Source organism: Odocoileus virginianus, chromosome 19, assembly GCF_023699985.2.
Source record: "Odocoileus virginianus isolate 20LAN1187 ecotype Illinois chromosome 19, Ovbor_1.2, whole genome shotgun sequence".
NCBI classification, from domain to species: domain Eukaryota; kingdom Metazoa; phylum Chordata; class Mammalia; order Artiodactyla; family Cervidae; genus Odocoileus; species Odocoileus virginianus.
The window spans coordinates 45,785,924-45,806,728 of record NC_069692.1 but is presented as its reverse complement, the minus strand read 5'-3'; the positions used below and the strand labels follow the sequence as shown (position 1 = coordinate 45,806,728).

General features: G+C 33.5%; 1 protein-coding gene across 9 annotated transcripts in view; it reads right to left on the bottom strand.

Annotated features, from left to right (window-relative positions):
- The window catches only part of SNX14 (sorting nexin 14), a 65,684-nt gene that overhangs the window by 14,706 nt on the left and 30,173 nt on the right, over positions 1 to 20,805 (bottom strand). For 6 of the 9 annotated variants that reach the window (XM_070450153.1, XM_070450154.1, XM_070450156.1 and 3 more), the window contains 9 exons: positions 16,639 to 16,794; positions 16,232 to 16,356; positions 15,677 to 15,735; positions 12,435 to 12,461; positions 10,407 to 10,539; positions 8,163 to 8,364; positions 5,467 to 5,550; positions 3,845 to 3,945; positions 2,030 to 2,141 (listed from right to left, as the gene is read on the bottom strand). In XM_070450153.1, the coding sequence (XP_070306254.1) occupies positions 2,030 to 2,141; positions 3,845 to 3,945; positions 5,467 to 5,550; positions 8,163 to 8,364; positions 10,407 to 10,539; positions 12,435 to 12,461; positions 15,677 to 15,735; positions 16,232 to 16,356; positions 16,639 to 16,794 (999 nt within the window). The remainder of the gene's footprint in view (positions 1 to 2,029; positions 2,142 to 3,844; positions 3,946 to 5,466; positions 5,551 to 8,162; positions 8,365 to 10,406; positions 10,540 to 12,434; positions 12,462 to 15,676; positions 15,736 to 16,231; positions 16,357 to 16,638; positions 16,795 to 20,805) is intronic. The other 3 variants (XM_070450155.1, XM_020899388.2, XM_020899390.2) reach the window with 1 other exon arrangement.

Below are 20,805 nucleotides of genomic sequence, written 5' to 3'. Positions count from 1 at the left end.
GAGCTGGGTCAGGCTCTGCGACCCCAGCCCGCCAGGCTCCTCTGTCCGTGGGGATCCTCCAGGCAGGAACACTGCAGCGGGCTGCCATGCCCTCCTCCAGGGGCTCTCCCCACCCAGGGACGGACCCGGGTCTCCCCAGGTGCTGGCGGATTCCTTACTGACCGAGCCACCAGGGAAGCCCAGGTTTAGAGCGACTCTAAACTTATTCCACATCTCAGCAACAAACAGCATTCAGCCAGCTATGTGCCCAGGAATCTGGCTCATATTTGATCATTTCTTCTCCTTCACTAAAGCTGAGGCAGTAAACAGGTCTCCCCATCCTCGCTTTTAAACATCATATATGGCCTCCCTGGTGGTTCACTCAAGAATCCAACTGCCAGCGCAGGAGAGACGGCTCAGGTTTTCGGTCGGGAAGGTCCCCTGAAAAGGACATGGCAACCCACTCCAGTATTCCTGCCTGGAGAATCTCATGGACAGAGGAGCCCAGCGGACTACAGTCCATGGGGTAGCAAAAGAGTCGGACATAACATAGGGATTAAACAGCAACAGCAGCCGTTGTATACAACCAAATACAAAATATTCTCGCATCTTCCCTCAGTAAGACACACACTAAATATCCTGCCTGGATTATGCGTGCTAATTTGGAGAGATCTAGATGAAAGCCAAATGCTCACCTGTAATATTTAATTTAGTCCTTAGGTTTTGTATGTGTGTGTGTGTGTATGTATGTGTGTATATGTATGTGTGTATGTGTGTGTATATGTATGTGTGTGTATGTGTGTGTGTATGTGTGTATATGTATGTGTGTATGTGTGTGTGTATAGGTATGTGTGTATAGGTATGTGTGTATATGTGTGTGTATGTGTGTGTGTGTGTATGTGTGTATAGGTGTGTGTATATGTGTGTATATTATGTGTGTATATGTATGTGCGTGTATATGTATGTGTGTATGTGTGTACATGTATGTGTGTATATGTATGTATATGTATGTGTGTGTATGTGCGCGCGTGTGTGTGCGCGCGTGTATGTATGTGTGTATGTGTGTGTGTGTGTGTGTGTGTGTGTATGTGTGTATATGTATGTGCGTGTATAGGTGTGTGTGTGTGTATGTATGTGTGGGCACGTCTGTATGTATGTATGTGTGTCTATGTATGTGTGCGCGTGTGTGTATGCACACACACACGCACACTCTCTCTTAAAATGGGGCTTCCCCAGTGGCTCAGTAGGTAAAGACTCTGCCTGCAATGCAGAAGACACAGGAAATTTGTCTAATGACAAATGACTAAATGACAAAGCACAGCTTTAAAGCACATACTTAAAAATGGCACTATACACAATATAATTAGAAATATTGCCTTTCTTCCATTATGATCTTTAACACTTTTATCCAAACTTTTCCAGCTTATTTTATTGCTTAGTCTGAATTAAACTTTATAAAGGAATCATGCTGCATACATTATTTTGTGACTTTGCTTTCACCCACACCATCCCAAGCAGCTACATGCTATAGGTATTCATTGCTCTAAGTATTCATTTTGTGAAGCTACTATAATTTATCCGTCTACTCTATTGCTGATAAACATTTGTATTATTTCCAGTTTTGGCCAACCCAACACCATAAACAATGCTGCTAAGAACATTCTTATATATAAATACAAGATTTTCTAGAGTATATCTCAGAGAGGAACTGCTAGATCATTCAATCTTATACCAAACTGGATTCCCAAGTGGTTTTCCTTTTTCCTTTAACTGACTTTATGATATTTACAATTATTTTTCATTGATTTACAATATTATATTACTTTCAAATGTACAACAAAATCATTCAGTATTTTTATAGACTATACTCCATTTTTAATAAGTTACAAGTGGTTTTCCAATTTATATTCCCATTAACAGTATATAAGAAGTCCTTCAGAGATTCATACAGAGCTGCACTATATAAATTACTTTTCTAAATTAACCTGAAAATGCTGCTTTTTGTCTTTTCAGTTTACCATCCTCTATATGATTCTTTAAATTGACTTACCAAGATTTACATCTGGTAGTATCTTATCAAGAAACTGTGTTTCCCCACCATTGGGAGAAAGAAAATCTGCCAGAAGTTGACTATTACTCAATTCTGGATGTTGCAGAAGTTTCTTGATGAACAAAAACAGAGAAAAAGGGGGGGGGGGGGGGAACAGTTTCAAAAATCTAGAAGAGTCACGAAAACGACATTAAAATGATTTTTTAAACCAAGAACAATTTTAAATCTTCAAAAGCTGTTTTATATTCAGAATAATAACAAGACACATTTATAAAAAGATTACCACAGAGCAGGCAAGACCCCTATAGTCAGACATGAAAGGGTTTGAATTCTGCTCTTCCTTTTGCTCAGTAGGTGTCCCTAGAGAAGTTCCTATATTGCCTAAGAGTCAGTTTCCTGATGTGTAGAATGAAGATAACACTACTTACTTCTAGTATTGTTAGATAAAGCATTTTAACTCAGTACCTGACACACAGGAAAGAAGATTAAACATTAGCTAATATTATTTCTCAGTTTCTCAACTATGATACAAGTATTACAATATCATACATCTTTCTTGATAATTAAAGGAAGTTGGTATAAAGGGTTTTTGCAAAGAACTAAATGTGGAAATGTGAAATAACTTGGACTCTGTTGTCTGATCTTCTTGCAACACTATTTTCTTACAAGATAAAACTGATATTTTAAAGCCAAATTTAACCCAGTCTGACCTAATATTCAGTTCTGTAACTATGAAACAGTTACAAAACTCTATGAGCAGAAATCTATATAAATGAAATACCAGTACTGCAACATTTAACTCCGTATTACTGGAAAGTATTTCTTCTAGAAAGAGTTTCTCTTGTTCTTAGAAAGAATTAGTCGGTTCAAACAACAGGCTAATGATATCAACAAAGAAACAGGCTAACACTAGCACATGCTGTGTTCAGCGTGTGCTTACAGTAGTTAGCGTATATTTCATATTTTAATTTTCCTACCACCAAAAAATTAAATAAAAAATACTTTCTGGATTGAAGCATTCATTGGTTCAAATACAGAAAATAAAATGTAAATACTCCTTTTAAAAAAGTCCTTTTTATGGTTACTAAAAGGCATCCAAATTTAACTTAAGAATTAAAATAACAAAACTGCATGTCCAAATAAAGGAGTTTTTTTTAAATAAAACAAAATCATCCATTCTTTGGTCTTAATCACTTGATTAAAGAAAAATGGTCTTTAATTTTAGCCAAGTCTCAAGTAAGTAACTTTAAAGCAGATGGTACCAATAATGGAAGTATCAATCACATTGTTTATACAACACAATGTACACACTGAGAAAAACGGAATTCAGTTCCAAGTGGTGAACGGGAGAGAGTCAGAAGATTCCCAGTAACTGGAAAGTCGTGTGTGATTGCAACAACAACAAACAGTTGAGAAATAAACTAGGAGGGGGGATCCCAGAGCTCAGGAAGCGCTGAGCACAGAAAGCAAACACAAGCTAAGAAAAAGTAACAAAGACAACCTGGTATTCTTAGAACGCATTTAATCTTTTACATCAAACTTTTTCTTTCTTTCTCTCTCTCACTCTCTTTCTCTCCCTCCCTCTTTAACTTCCCACAGCAACAATACAAGACTTATTTCCTCTAAGAAAATAACTGGTATTTCACTGGTTATCCATCTTTTTTAAAAAGCACACTCTTGACAATAATTCATTTCTACATGTGAAAGAAATTTTTTAATAAAAGAATTCTAGAAATCCACATCGACAGGTTATTTGTGAGGCAAAGCAGAAAACAGACAAATTAGAGGATGTTTTAAATTAAGTTGGTGCCATACCTGCAGATATTCCTGGAACTCTTCTCTCTTAGACTTTAAGAACTCATAATTTTTAGGGCCAATGATCCTCTTAGAAGGAAGCTGAGCATCAGGAAATGTGCCTGAAATTAATATATATGAAATATATGCTATTATTTTAAAAACCTTATAGTTTACCGTGGCAAGTTCAGATTCACAATGCTGCCTTGTAGAGATGTGGGCATTATCCCTTAAATAATTTTGACAAAGTCAGAGACCTGATTTCAAAAGTCAGAAAACAAGACCAAAGAACTTGAGTTTATTAATATCCACAATATTACCACCTGTTGTTGACAAAGATCTACTTAGCCATATACACCCGCAAAAAAGCTTCCAAAAATTATCATGAGATTATTTTTAAATTGACGGGATTTTATTAGACAAAATCCTACTAAAAAAATATCCACTATCTCATGGGGGGAGATGCAGCATTTTGCCAATGCTATATAAACTTAAAAACAAAATTTAAAAACCATAGACATGTTTTCTCAGATAGGGTCAACTTTGAAGATTTTAGTACCAAAAAGGAAAAATACTGTTGGGAAACAATCAACTTTGGTTGATCTAGGATTTTAAATTACGGAGATAAACGATCTTTACTCAACTCTAAATCTAACGGAAAAGTCTCAGAGAAAGACCAAGACAAGGATGGCACTGTGTCAGACAGACAAAGGCAGAGAAAACCACGTAAGGACAAGTGCAGACTCAGAGCCCAGGGAAAAGGCATGGAGCGGGACACTTTGTTTTTTATCTTTCTGTCATCTCCTCATTGTGGGTTTTACTCTTCTAGCAGGGTACAGTTTTCAGAACCAACCTGAATTTGGATCAGGGTACACTCCACAGAACTTTTCTAAAATAAAAAGATTCCAAATACACAATTCAAACACACCAATTTACACATAAAACAACTGGAAATACTTCATGACTATAAGCCTAATATTAACTCCAATAAGTGGACAGAGAAGAGAAACTAAGAGATTTCCCTGAGAGGCTAAGACTCATTGGTCCTAATGCAGGAGGCCCAGTTTCGATCCCTGGTCAAAGAACTATATCCCACATGCCACGACTAAGACTAGGAGCAGTCAAATAAAACTGTAAATATTAAACAACAACAACAGCAAAACAAACTGAGAAGAGGAAGAGCTGAGAAGAGAGAGTGCTCTGCTTTCTGATTGAGCTCTATGTGTTTAAAACATACAACTATAAGGTTTTGGGTTTTTTTTCCCGTATCTAAATCTAAGAGTGAAACCAAAATACTTGCTAGGTTGCATAGCAAACACATTTACCACAGAGGAATATGGCAAAAGAACAGGTGGCAGCTCTAAAATGCCTGCTTTAATTTCTCTACCACTGTCTTAAATTTTGGTATCATTGTTATTTGAAAAGCAATAAATTTTCATTATAAAAACTTTAAAAATATAAACAGCAGAAATGGGATAAAAACAGCACACCCCTATTATCACTAGTAGTGTACACAAATGTGACTGCTACATTTCCTTAGTACAGTTACTTAAAATCAGAAAGTAACTTTAGAAAGCTGGCTCAATGGCTTTCAGGAAAGCTAACGTTGAAATGTAACGTTTTATACAAAAAGGACAACATACCATGAAATTCTGTTAGTTTTGATTCAAGTACATAGAATTCAAGATATCTTCTATAGACAGACCAATGTTCAGGCTCATGCCCAACTGTAAAATGAATGCACACACACTGAGAAATAAGCAATGTTACAAACTACAATTAAAAGAATGTACTATTTATAACAGTAAGTATACAGAGCGAGAAATTATCCCAGTCTTAATAATTTATTATTTCTTGGGAATTCCCTGGGGGTCCAGTAGTTAGGACTCTATGCTTCACCTGCAGAGAGCATGGGTTCAATGCCTGGTCAATGAACTAAGATCCTGCATGCCATGCCAGGCCAAAGAGAATAATAATAATAAATTATTATTTCTTGGCTTCACATTATTAATATATTTTGTCCTAGAAGAGCTTGATAAATTTCAGCTATTTATGAGGTTATCAAAATAATATATACATTTTTTCCTACAACAATATCAAGAGAATTTATAAACTTCAAAAAAGCATGCAATTATGCTTAATTTTTAAATGTCACAAAAATTATGTATTTAATAAAAATTCATAATCAATTTTGGAACTCTCAAACGCCAATTGTCAAGAACTAATACTGTACAGAACAGCACTATCAATAGAACTTTCTGCATTTCTGAAAATGTTCTATATTATCTGTACTAACATCATAGCTATTAGTCACTTATTGCTATTGACCACTTGAAATGTGGCTACTGTAAAAGAAACTGAATTTTTAATATTAATTTAATTTTAACTGCCACATGTGACTGGTGACTCAAAAACTGGACAGCACAAAACAATGGTTTAAAGAATGAGTCCTATTTCAATCCCAATTCCCCCATTTACTGACTGCGTAAATTTGAACACTTAACCTCACTGTTCTTCCCCGGTGGCTCAGTTGGTAAAGAATCCAGCTACAGTGCAAGACATCCAGGTTCGATCCTAGATCCAGTAAGATTCCCTGGAGAAGGAAATGACAACCCACTCCTGTATTCTTGCCTGGGGAATACCATGGACAGAGGAGCCTGGCGGGCTACAGTCCATGGGGTTGCAAAAGAATCAGACACGACTTAGCAACTAAACAACACTGTGCTTCAGTTTGCTTTTAATAGAAAGAATTGTAATTATTACACTAAATAATCCACCTACGGAGCTTTTTGTAACGTGCACAGCACAGAGCAAGGACCCCAAAAATGTTAACAGCAATTATGAGCAACTCATGTCATTCAAGCATAAACCTGGAAATGCAATGGACTGAGTTAACTAAACCCACAATAACTCAAAACTAACACTTATATTCAGAAAAACCAACCTGATACAGTCACAACCTATCAAGCAAATACTGTTTTTCTTCTTGAATACTCATCTTAGAAGATCTATACTATCCAGTTTTGGTGTTTAAAATCCTGGAATCGGCACTCTGCTACACACCCTGCTCACAGCATTCTCCCTGGGAGTCCCCGGGGGCTCAGACAGTAAAGAAACTGCCTGCGACGACGGAGACCTGGGCTCCATCCCTAGGTCAGGAAGATCCCCTGGTGAAGGAAAAGGCTATCCACTCCAGTATTCTTGCCTGGAGAATTCCATGGACAGAGGAGCCTGGCAGGCTACAGTCCATGGGCTGCAAAGAGTCGGACACAAACGAGCGACTATCACTTTCACTTTTCACTTATACATATAAAATCAATGCAGCATTTAAATGATACACCTTTTTTATCCTTCATAGGGCACGGCTTCCCAAGGACACACTACATTTTCAGTAAAAGTCTGCAGCACAGCTGACAAAAATTGTCTTAGAATACAAGTTTTAAGATAACTTCGTTTCAATTTTATGTTGAATTAAGCCAAATTTTAAAAAATAAAGCAAAAAAAAAACAACAACAAAAGACAGTTGTGCAAAGGGCAGAAACAAAAGTAAACTCCCGAAATATTTTAAAGTATATCACATATAAAACTTTCAAAAGGAGAAAAAGGTTACTACATGCATACATAAATTTATTTATATTGGAGGGGAGGTCCAAGATGGCAGTACAAGAAGATGCTAGATTCAGTACCTCCAACAGATGACATACCAAGTCTACAGCTACATATGGATCATTTCCCTCTGAAAAAGATCTAAAAACTAGAAGAACTGCTTCTCCACAACAAAGGATAAAAGCACCATACTGAGACAAGTAAGAAGGGCAGAGACACAGTCTTAGCAAAAACCCTATCCTCAACTTTTTAAAAAATAAATAAGGGGAATTATTAGCACTGACCTACCTTCATACTATCCAAGTAACTGGAAATAATAATCACTTCTCCACTCCTCTCTCAAATCCATTTCCTAACAGTACCATGAAATTTTTTCCTTCTTTCCTCATAGACTGTTCCCTCTTCCTGAGATCAACTTTATAGCTTTCTGCTCTCATTCCCAAAATGTGCTCACTTTTGATGTGTTTTTACTTATACAGACTGTCTCCTCTCTGGGATAAAGCCCAGGGTGGTGACTATTTATCCCACTATGGAGGCTGTTTAAACCTGTCTCTGCTGCAAGCCACGGCTGAAATCAACAAAAGAAAAAAGACAGCAAAACATAAAGAACACTCATAAGTTGTGTTTGATCATATTTTTATCAATTACTATATGCCACAACAATGAAGGAGAAATGCTGTCTTAAGTAAATTGGTTTAATATATAGTGCTATATGCATTAATAATAATAATACCTGCTCTTCTATCATTTCTTTCAACATCAATACAAAACACTGGTATTCTCTCCTTTTTCTCCTTCCTTTCGGAGGAAGTATCTTCAAAAAAGTCTACATATGGAATGCTAATTTTCCATGCAGCAAGGTTTCGAGGAGTATTAGGTGTGTTCACAGCTTCCACTGGAGAATCATCTTCCATTACAACGATACCTTCTTCAATCTGAAAGAAAAATCATCAGAAAAAAATTTAATATTTCCAGGACCTTTACACCTACAGCATATGAGATACGACTATAAAGCAATGTGCCCCTATAAAGCCTATAATTTGTAATACTTTTAAAATTAAGTGATATCAAATTTTCTACTGAAAATGTAAAGATAAGAAACTAAAACTAGCAAGTTACTAGAATCGACTTCATGTTTTGTTACATCAGGTGTATATGAAAATTCAATAGAAAACAGATACATCAGTAATTACTGGAAAAGATATTAAAAATACACAAATATAGAAAAATATTTAACTTTGGTAATAACAAGTAGAAAATTATTGTACTGATATCTTTCACTTAGAAACGCATAATTTTGTGATAATAACCACTGACAGAAATTGCACAGACAAGCTGGAAATATATTGTACCTGGATACAGCAGGTACAAACCTTTGGTAAAGCATTTTGGCAATACGTATTTATAAAAAGCCATAAAACAGTTTCGATCAAGTAATCCCATTTCTGGGAACTTATGAAAGGATTTATTCTAAATAATTTTTTAAACTGCGAAAAAGGCCCAAGCAAAAATATATTCACTGCAGCATTAAATAATATAAAATTGGAAAAAGGTCTGAAAGCAACCTATCTCTATAGAATTGTTTTCTGCATCTCCTGGCTTCAAAAATTTTAATCATATGAATGTTTAAAATAAATATTCTTTAAAATATTTTTGAAGAAATATTATTTTTAAAAGAAAGCAGTGTTACACATGTTCTAGTAATATACATGTAGAAAGAAAGGGAAAAAATGTACTTCATTAAATTGGAAGAGAACCTCTGAATTGACACATAGTAATATCTGGTCACGTAGATATCTCTGATTCATGTTAAAAGGGGCAAATTTTACAGACAAAACACAATCATCTTGAACACACTTTTTAAAGGAAATGAATCTTATAGCACTTAAGAGAATACTGAATAGTCTAGTCACAGTAAACCAGTAGTGAGAGGTATTTCTTTCCAGAATTCTAGCTCCCTACATTCACCCTGGGTTGTATTCTCTTCCCATACCTCTCTTCTAAGTAAACTCTTTTCCTCCCCCACAAAGTTCCCTGGCAATGATCCCCTTTTCTGTTTTGTCCTAAAATGATTCTCTGTCATCCCTAAGAAGACTGTTAGTGATCTTAGGAAGACTTCTTAATGCTCTGTTAAAATCAAAAGTGTTCGAGGCCTAAAAAATGGAACTATAAAAACAGTAAGTGTTGGTTTTTGCCTTTTGGGGACAAGGCTACAAGGCTACCTCCTTATAAACTATGGTGTCGGGAAGAAAAAAAATTATGATTTCAAACACAATGTGGTATATACTTTAACACATAATCTAATAGGAGCAACAAAGGAGGGAGTGTTCAGTTCTGCCTGAGGACCCAGGTAAGGTTTATGGGAAGCAGCTGGATTCTGAAAGATGCATATGAATTTTCCAGGTAAATAAAGGGGAGGGAGGAGGCATCTCAAGCAAGGCATCACATGAAAAGATACAGAGAAATAGCCTGGAGGGTATAATGTGCTTAAAAATCAGCTGGAATCTTGTTAAAATATAAAATATAAAATATGACTCAGTAGGTCTACGATGAAGCCTGAGATTCTGTCTGCTCTGGTAACAAGCTCTTAGGTAATGCTGATCATGCTGATCCACAGATCACAGTTTGCGTATCACAGTTTGCATATTAACACAACTCCAAATGCCTGGCTAATATGCTTAGGAAGAGATAAGATCAGGATGTGAAGTAAAAGCATAATCAAAATATGATAAATTGTTTGACTATTAGAAGAATTATCACTGTAACAGAAACCATTCTGGCCTTAGTAAGCAGTAACTCAATGCTCAGAAATTTTTAAATTAGATTATTAGCACCATGCATGGAAAACACAAATGAAGCCTGAAGTAAGAAGTTAAGATTAAAAAAGAGGGAAAATAACAAGTAAGCACATCCAACTTCTTATGCTATTTTTAAGTCTGAAGTTATATACACATCAAATTGAAAATTTCTTGCTTACAAAGTCGTCTTCACCTTCAGCTAAACCGTAGTTGGGCAACATGGCTCCCTCCATTGTAGTGCTCTTGAAGACGCCTTTAATTTTGCTGCCTATTCGGCTAATTCCAAATGACTCTCCTCTCTTCTGCGTGCTCCTAAATATTAAACAAAAATGTATCAAGAATACGGCAAGTTATTACATTGTCACAACAGCCCAGTTTACTGTAAACAATAATAAAAATAGTTGCAAAAAGGGTAAACTGAAGGTATGGCTAAACATAACTTTTTGGAGTTCTCAGTCATAGATTAAGTCTCTATATCTTCATAATCAAAAGTAACAGTATATTTAAAGTTTAAATTTGAGGGGATGAATAAATGGGACAATACTTATTAACAAACATTTGAAATTTACCTACTCTTTTACCTTCGAATAGTAACTGAACTATAAAGTATAAAAGATGAGAGCCCTCTAGTGGTACATATTTCTGTTTGGTTTTTTTTTGCTTTTGTTATTTATTTTTTTCCCAATATTTCTAACTGCCATTCAGCTTTTGAAATAATAGGTTAAAAAATATGGTAAGACCAATGTTCAAAATAGCCTATACCATTCAAACTGTACCCACCCAGGTGGTGCAGTGGTAAAAGAATCCGCCTGCTAATGTACTTCTGAAATAATTCAGTGTAACAGAAAAACAAAAAGACTGGCAAACTTTCTTAGTACTTCATTTTTAGGTGGAACAAAAAAATTCTGAAAATGGCTGAAAATTTTTAAGCAAACTTCAACTTTATAATCACATAAATGATACTCAAAAGAAGAATGAAGTATAAAATGTACCTTACATTATTTCAAAGTAATAACAAGACAAGAAATAAAATGCCAAGGGAAAGGCTAGCAGTGAACATAAAAGATAAAAGCAAATGCAGCCTAAGGAAGAAGGCTGCTCTGTCTTACATATTAAATAATGGTTTTGCAATTTTTTTCAAAAGTGAATTCCTGAAAGCAGAAGCAGCTGAAAAGCAACAACAAAAATATGGCAAAAGCAGCAAACATTTCCTTCATTACAGCCTACTGCTCATATTTCAATAAATAGAAACATGACTTCTATCCAGTTTAAAAGTCATGCTCACTAGGTAATACTGCCCTTATAACAGACCTCCAAATAAAAAATGACTGTTTTAAAATTCAAGAAAGTTGGTTTTGAACGGCTTAACTTAATAGCTACTATTCGTGTAAGAAAATGTACTTACAAAAATAATGCAACAATTAAAGAAATACAAGTAAACTGATCAAGTTTCAAATGCACTAGGTATATGAGTGGTATGTACATTTTATACATGTTCAAGAAGTGAAGAAGTGAATCAAACTTATTTTAAAACTGGAAAAACTTTAATAATAAGTAGTAGTAGTTATAAAAAGGATACTTAAGCTAGAATATTATTTTAAACAAGCATACAATTTGTTTTTTTAAAAAATCCAAAATTGTAAACACAACTTTCTGAAAGAAATGTCAAAAACAAATATGAAAATATTGATAAAATATTATAACCTCCAGAATCTAGATAGATTTTGGTAGTCTTTAGAAACTAAATGGATTATAAAACAATTTGGACTTTTTGAACTATATTTTTTAAATATCTCACTTGTGATGAAGCCCAGAAATACTGAAAAAACTGTACTACTTGCTTTAAAAAAAAAAGTTCTTTAAACCCAAGTAAGTCTAAATGTAATTTAGCAAGATCAATACCATTAAAAAAAAGTCAACAGCTTTAAAAGCTGAATACTGGCTTTTTCATTTTATTTTTACACTGACATTTTTATTTTATAATGATATATATATCATGTTATTTCCAAAATGAGACATCTAGAATCAAAGTAGAGGTTAATTTTAAGAGATATCCCAAATAGCTGATATAAAGGCAGTAGTTGCATAGAGTTTCTTTTCTTTTTTTTTCCCCCTTTTTAGTTTTACTTAGGTTGTTTTGGGTGTATGTTTTGGAATTAAACAGATAATTTATACAGAAAAGAATCACATGCTGTCTCAAGACTTACCGAAAATCATCCAAACTTAGGCTACCTCTGCAATAACAGATATGTGAAATTATATAAGGAAAAGAGAAAGAGAAAGCTCAGACATTAAACAAGTTTCACTTTAGAACAATAAAACAAAATTCAAGTTTTAAAAGTTACACTGATGGATAACATTCATCTTGACAAAGGAAAGGAATTCTTAGGAATAACATGATAAAGGAAAGAGAAATAAAACACAATGGCTCTTTGGGGGGAGTGGAGTCTGAATTCTAGATAATTTAAAAAATTCTTTAAAACTCAGTATGTCACAAAATAATTATTTTTTGCACTCATTTAGGCAAACTATTTGTTTAATACAGTGGAAAATATTCAGAGACTAAGCTACCAAAAACTTGGCAGAAAAAACAAACGTGTATTTTCTAACATGGAATTCATGTCTATGGGTGCAAGCTCAACACATTTTTAGTTTGAATTTTTTTTTAAATATGTCTTAAGCTAAGAAGCAAAGTTAACAAAAGATCCAGCCTTAAATATTTTTTTAAGTTATGCTCTAGGTATAGAATGAAACAGAATAACATTAACATGCATTAAAATTTTGCTTTTAAAATGTAAATATAATAATAAATGTGAAAATGCCTAAACATTCAGGAAAATTTAACAAGATACACACCAATGCCTTGCTAATCTCACAATTAATATATATTAGTGCTTGGTCACCTGCTTTTAACATAGGCATAAAATGTATGAATATTTTACATATTTTCAGTCATCTAACAGCTAATTAGCAATGCTATTCTAAATTTTCAGTGAAAGAATGTTAAGAAAGTATTTTACTTATTCTACAAAAGGTAAATGAATAATTGGGCATCCCTGGAGCAGAGTCGTGACAAGACGGATAATGTCAGAGTCAGGTCAATATAAAGAAAAACATACTTTCTAAGGCCATAACCATTAACCCGAATGAAAACAACCCACTTTTTCTTCCTATTAAGTTTATATGCTAAGTCAGCAAAATTAGAGCCTCAATATGTTGAAGACACCTAGGTGTTTTCAAAGTGGCAAAGGAAGCTTTCCATCTCTGAGGTTATGACCCTGACTTACATTTAGCTATTCAGCAAGCTTAGAAGATCAAAGAACCACTTCCTCTTAAGGAATCCAATAGAGGAGTTTCACTATCAATGTGAGACTCCAAACATCCTAAGTCCATATATAAAAATAAATAAATAAACAAATAATATTTTAAAAAGCTGCTCAGTCGTGTCTGACTCTTTGCAACCCCATGGACTGTAGCCCACCAGGCTTCTCTGTCCATGGGATTTCCCAGGCAGGAATGTTGGAACTGGTTGTCATTTCCTTCTCCAGGGGATCTTCCCCACCCAGGGAAGGACCCACGTCTCCTGCACTGCCAGGTGACTTCTCTACCACTGAGCCACGTGGGAAGCCCTGTGTGGATTAGATAAAGAATGCTATTTTAAATAGTATGCATGGAATTTGTGCTATATAAATTAACTATTGCACAGTTGCAATATACAAGTTCTTAGGGAAAAGTAAAGCAGTAACACTTTAACAAAGAATCATAAACGTTATGTCCCATATTTCAGAAAGCTATGTCCCGCCTTTCAGGTGGTAGCTAGTGGTAAAGAATCCACCTGCCAATGCAGGAGATACAAGAGGCACAGGTTCCATCCATCTGAGACACAGGGGTCACAGAGAGTCGGACACAACTGAGTACTGGGGCAACCTTTCAGAAAAACTATTACATGTATATTACATATATTGGCACATTATGTAAAAATTAATATTTAACATTCAAAAAAATTCCAATCTATATATTTCTACAACCCTTAGTTTGTCAAAATATGTTATACAGTCTCCCCATGGCTTAGGTTTTCACATTTTTCATTATACTATTTTTAAAACTACTCCATTTTCTGACCTATCTACTTCTCTCTTTGCATCACATCTCCAATTTACTTATGTTTATTATTAGATTATATTTTATTATATTCTATATAATATAAAATATATTAAAATATCTAAATATATATTTTATATAAAATATATTTATAAATATTTATAAATGTATTTATAATTTATAAATATGTTTAATTAAATATAAATATAGATATATAATTATATAATATAAAACATGAATATAAATATATAAACATTTATAATATATTATAAATATATATTTATAAAAATATTATTTCTATTATATAATATATAATTAAAATTATAATATGAGAATATAGATATGTATTTTATATATAAATATATTTATAAAACATATTATTTATATTATATAGTATATAATATAAAATATTATTTATTAATATATAATGTATAATATAATAAAATATATATTTATAACATATATTTTATATTTTTTTATAATTTACTAGGTTTACTACTATTGCTCTAACAAACTGGGCTTCCCTGGTGGCTCAGATGGAAAAGAATCTGCCTGCAATGCAGGAGCCTGGGTTCAACACCTGGATCAGGAAGATTTCCTGGAGAAGGGAATGGCTACCCTCTCCAGTATTCTTCCCTGGAAAAACCCATGGACAAAGGAGACTTTGGGCTACAGTCCATGGGCTTGCAAAGAGTTTGACATGAGAGCATACACATACGCAAACTGGAAGATGTTGAGAGCAATGTGAATATCAATTCTATAGATTTACATATTTGATATCTCTGCCAATTTTGTACATATACAATGTAAGGAACAAATAAAGACATTAATTATCCAATTTATAAATGGATAGAGCACCTCTCTTACACTGCCTTTATTAAGTCATTTAACTGCACATTTATGTTTCCAGAAAGCCAAGAAGGGAAAGAGAGAAAAGCCCTTCCACATTTGTAACCAGTGGGTACTCTAATAAACATTCTCTGGGAAAAAAACAAACTACTCTCTAAAATGCACTTATCTGTGGATTTCAATTATGCATGCAGTCCACAGTTTCCAATAAAGCAGGTTCCAGCACTAATATGTGTTAGTTATAAGATTAACAAAGCAATGATGTGCATCTTGTTAAATTTTTCTCAAAGAATGTCTGGCATTTTTACATTACTGTATGTAATAATGGCTCTACAATTCCTTAGTAAAATATCTTGTTTACTTATACAGCAATGGAACCACATATTCAAAGAAAAATAGCTAATAAAGATAATGATGCTATCACAGAATGATTAGCATAAAAAAGAACCAAAAAAAAAAAAACAAAGCAACAACCACATATACGATTGAATATACCTACCTGTTGAATTTTGAATTGCGTGTTGGTGATTCTGCACCTCTTAAAAGTTGTCTAAAATACTTAAAAAATAATTATGATTTATTAAACCAGTACTTGATATTGAAATATGCTATTTTACCTTACTACTTTCGAGTTTAAAAGAAAATATTACTTAAATCAAGTGAATACAATCACAGTCAAATAGAGTAAGGATTAAGATATTGCAAATGGAGGTATTCAAGCCATCTGATTTCCACAAGTAGGTAAATAATATACATATAAGAATTGGGTTTCCCCATCACCACTACAAAGCCACTCAGATATATGGAAAATCAGATAAACCAATTAGGTAGCAATCTACTAGTCACATACACAAACATGGTTTTGATATTAAGAAATAATTTTATTATCAGTTTCTAATCTCCATTAAATTATGTAGTGCAAAACAGCATTCATTTTCTTAATTAACTATATTTTATTTTCCTGTTTATTATTTGAATTACTCATGTAATGATATCAAAGCAACTAATAAGTTTTAAAGAAAAATCTTCACACAACATTAATATTCTGACTTACCTCATCACTGTGGCAGAACATAGGAGTAAACACATTTTCCAAGAGAGAAAGTACATGTTCATATGCTTCAAAAAGACACCTCATAGTTTGAAGTTTCACAACATCTATATATGGGCCTTCAGCAACTATTAAAAAAAATTATATTGCAAAAATTATTTATGAAAAGCATAAATACATTATGTATTAGAACTCATTACAATGAAAGAGTAAACACCACTAAAAATCTGTTTTGCAGAAAATGCACTGCAAGGTGTAAATCACACCAGAATGGAGAATTAGAACAACCTCGCCAGCTCTGGCAAGTACTAGTTACTGTCTCACACAGCTGCTGCAGTAAGCAGGGAACACATCAGAAAACTCTGAAAAGAGGAAAAGAACTACAGAACTCATCCTCATCTTTTACTTACTTTTTTGAATCTCTTCTACAATGAAGGGATCAAATCGAATTTTGTCAATACTTTCATCTAAACAATATGTTTTATAAATCTTTTGCAACTCTTCATGAAGAGATAGCATTTCATCATTTGATAACTCTGGTCGTAAAATTCTGTCATTGAATTCCTCTAGCAAATTCAGAAAGAAAGAAAAAAAAGATTTTCATAGAATTAAACTATTCAGTGAAAACTTTATACTCTCAGTCTAACTGTAATGAATATCAAAAGTGGCAATTATGAGTAATATATTCATCATTTTAAGTTTTTAAAAAATATTTAATTGGGGGCAATAAAACAACTAATAAGATGAAACAATGAAACTGGAGCCCATTATACAGAGCGAAGGAAGCCAGAAAGATAAAGACCATTACAGTATACTAACACATATATATGGAATTTAGAAAGATGGTAATGATAACCCTATATGCAAAACAGAAAAAGAGACTCAGATGTATAGAACAGACTTGTGGACTCTGTGGGAGGAGGCGAGGGTGGGATGTTTCAAGAGAACAGCATCGAAACATGTATATTATCTAGGGTGAAACAGATCACCAGCCCAGGTTGGGTGCATGAGACAAGTGCTCAGGCCTGGTGCACTGGGAAGACCCAGAGGGATCGGGCGGAGAGGGAGGTGGGAGGGGGGAGCAGGATAGGGAACACATGTAAATCCATGGCTAATTCATTTCAATGTATGACAAAAACCACTGCAATGATGTAAAGTAATTAGCCTCCAACTAATAAAAATAAATGGAAAAAAAAAAAAGATGAAACAGAAGCTAAACAATCAAATATAATATATACGAACATAAAATGTGTAAATATTTGCCTAGCAACATAAATTTTCTAAAATTTAGAATAATAAAAAATATTTGTAAAATTCACTTTAAAGGAACATATTGGCTTAATTTCTTATACCAAGGATCTTTAATATTCTGAAACCTGATTCCCTAAATAACAGTGAAAATTAAGGTTCTTTTTAGTCCCAGTCAATGTTCTTAAACAATATTTCTTTCCATCATGGAAGCTGTAGACTAGTGACAGAGCTCAGAGTCTTAACAAATCAATTTTTTCTAAAGAGACAGAAGAGAGCATTAAAAAACCCAAAATACTGACTGCCTTTTTTATTACAAGAGGTAATATGGAGCTTACCCCTTAATTCTTAATTATCCAAACTGAAACACAAAGAGAAAAGGAGTTTTTCTTTTAAAAAAGAATAAGAAAAAACTAGAACAGAACACATGAGATCTCTGGAATTATAGCAAATTCATAAAGTTGGAGTCTCAAAAAGAAAGGAGAGGAAAAAAATCAGGCACAGTATTTGAAGAGATAACAGCCAAGCATCTTCTAAAATGATGAAAAACACCAACCTACATATCTAAGATTCCTAGGAAAATTCAAGCAGAATAAACTTTTTTAAAACTACACATTACAGTTAAATTGCTGAAAACACAAAAACAAAAAGAAAATTGCAAAATCAGGGAGAAAGGGATACATATATAGCGAAACAAACGTAAGAATGGGAGCTAATTTCTCCTTAGAAACAATGGCGCTGTTCAAAAGACAGTGAAAGAATGACATAAAATGCTGAAAGAAAAAAAAACATAACCTGAAATTTTTTATTTGATGAAAATATTTTTAAAATGAATACAAAATAACACCTTTTCAGACATACAAAAGCTAAGAGAATTTACCTCCAGCAGAATGGTGCTATAAGAAATGTAATAAAAAATATTTATTTCCGCAGAAGGAAAATGATACAGAAACTGGCTCTGCAGAAAAAAAATAAAGACCACCAAAAAAGTAAATATGCCAGTAACTATCAGGGCCAAAATATGTGTGCATGTGTATGTATGTTTAGACTGTTGCTTAAGGAAGAAAAAGCAATGTACTGTGGAGTTTCATAGCCTACACAGAATTAATCTATACAGTAACAGTCACATCAGACAGAAAGGGAACAAACCAAGGTATACTGAGCTTCTTACACTGTTCCTGAAACAGTAAAATATATGTTTAAATGAAAACTGTGATAAATAAAGGATGCACAAGGTAATCATTGATGATCACTGAGCAACCCACTAAAAAAAAACCCAGAAAATGTCAATAGAGAAGATAAAATACTGAAAAATGCTCAAATAATTCAAAGAAAGGCAAGAGAACATTAAAAAAAAAATACATGGAACAAACACAAAACACCAAGACCAAAGACCTAACAATAAATATGCAATATTATATTAAGTGGAAATGCACTATACACCCCAATTAGAAAATAAAGATTATCAAACTCATTTTTTAAAGCAGTATTCAGCCCTATGGTATTTATAATAAATGTTAAATTTTTTAATTATATAGAAAAAGGTAACACAATGCAAACTCAAGCATATAACATATAACTATATGTTAATATCAAAGTAGACTTCAAGACAGAGAATTACCAGAGATAAAGAGCATTTTATAGTGCTAAAAGGATAGATTCATTAACAATCTTAAATGTCTCTGCCCCTAATAATAAACCTTGCAATAGATGAAAAAAAAGTTAATAACTAAAGGGAGAAATAGCAAACCCATTAAGAAATCTGAAAGAATATATAATATGTGAACACAAGCCATCAATTTAATCTAAATGATATTTACAGGACACCACCCAACACAGCAAAATAGATGTTCTTCTCACATACACATGGAATATTCAGACAGATCATATGGATGGGCCATAAAACAAGTTTCAATCAAGTTCAAAGGACTGAAATCACACAGAATATGTTGTATGATCAGGACAGTATTAAATGAGAGATCAATCACACTAAGATATCTCAAAACTCCCCAAATTTTGGAGATTTAGCAATACACTTCAAAATAACCCAAGGGTCAAAGGATAAAAAACAGGAAAATTTTAAAATATTTCAAACTAAATGACTATAAAAAGCACAGCATATCAAAAATCTTAGAATTCGGTTATAGCAACTCATAGAGAGAAATTTATAGTTTTAAGTGTTTATATTAAGAAAGAAGACATGGTACAAATTAATCATCAGTGCTTTCACCTTAAGGAACCAAAAGTACAAATTAATCGCAAGGTAAGAAGAAAGGAAATAATAAATATGAAAGCTAAAACTTAGCAAATCAAAAATATTTCCAAACTTGATAAACCACTAGAAAGTACAAATTACCAACAAAGGGGACATCACTGTAACTCCATAATGAAAGAAAATTAGGGATATGTGGTGATTAAACAGGTTGCTGAGATGCACTAAAAGCATTTTAAAAATCCACTGTTCATTCATGATAAAAATTGTCAGCAAACAATAACCAGAAGGAAATATTCTCTATCGAGTAAAGGAGATCTACCAAAAAACCCCAGGCTAATATTATACATAATGGTATAACACTAAATGATTCCCCCCTAAAGCAAGGATATAAGTTCTCACCACTTAGATTTAGCATCACACTGAAGGTCCTAGCCATTACAATAGGGGCAAGAAAAAGAAATAAGACGTAAACATCACAAAGGAAAAAGTAAAACTGTGTATTCACAGATGACATGATTGTGTATGAAGAAAATCCTAAGGAAATCTACAAAAAAGCTACTAGAACTAATAAATAAACTTAGTAATGTCACAGGATACAAAGTGAGTATGCAATAAGTGAATTCTATTTCTGTATACAAGCAACAAACAATTTAATAAGGCATTTTAAATACCACATTCAAATAAATCCAAAAATAAAGACCCACAGTGATAACTATGAAACATTTTTATGGAGAGAAATTAAGAATTAAATGAATGAAAAAACGCCCTATTCACGCACTGGAAACCTAAATACTGCTGACATGTCATTACTCCCCAAGTTGAGCTACAGATTCAATGCCACCCCAATTAAAACATTGAAGCAGGTTGTGTGTGTGGAAGAAGGGGTAGGATTGTCAGTCTGATTGTAAATTTTATATAGAAATGCAAAGAACTTAAAATAGCTAAGGGCAGTCTTTAAAAAGAACTAAGTGGGAAGACTTAAATCACCTGACTGCAAGAGTCACTACCCAGTCAAAGTGATCAAGACTGCGGTGTCGGCCAAAAAAGTAGACACATGGACCAATGGAAAATCCAAGCCAGAAACAGCCCCACATATGGTCAAACGCTCTGTCAA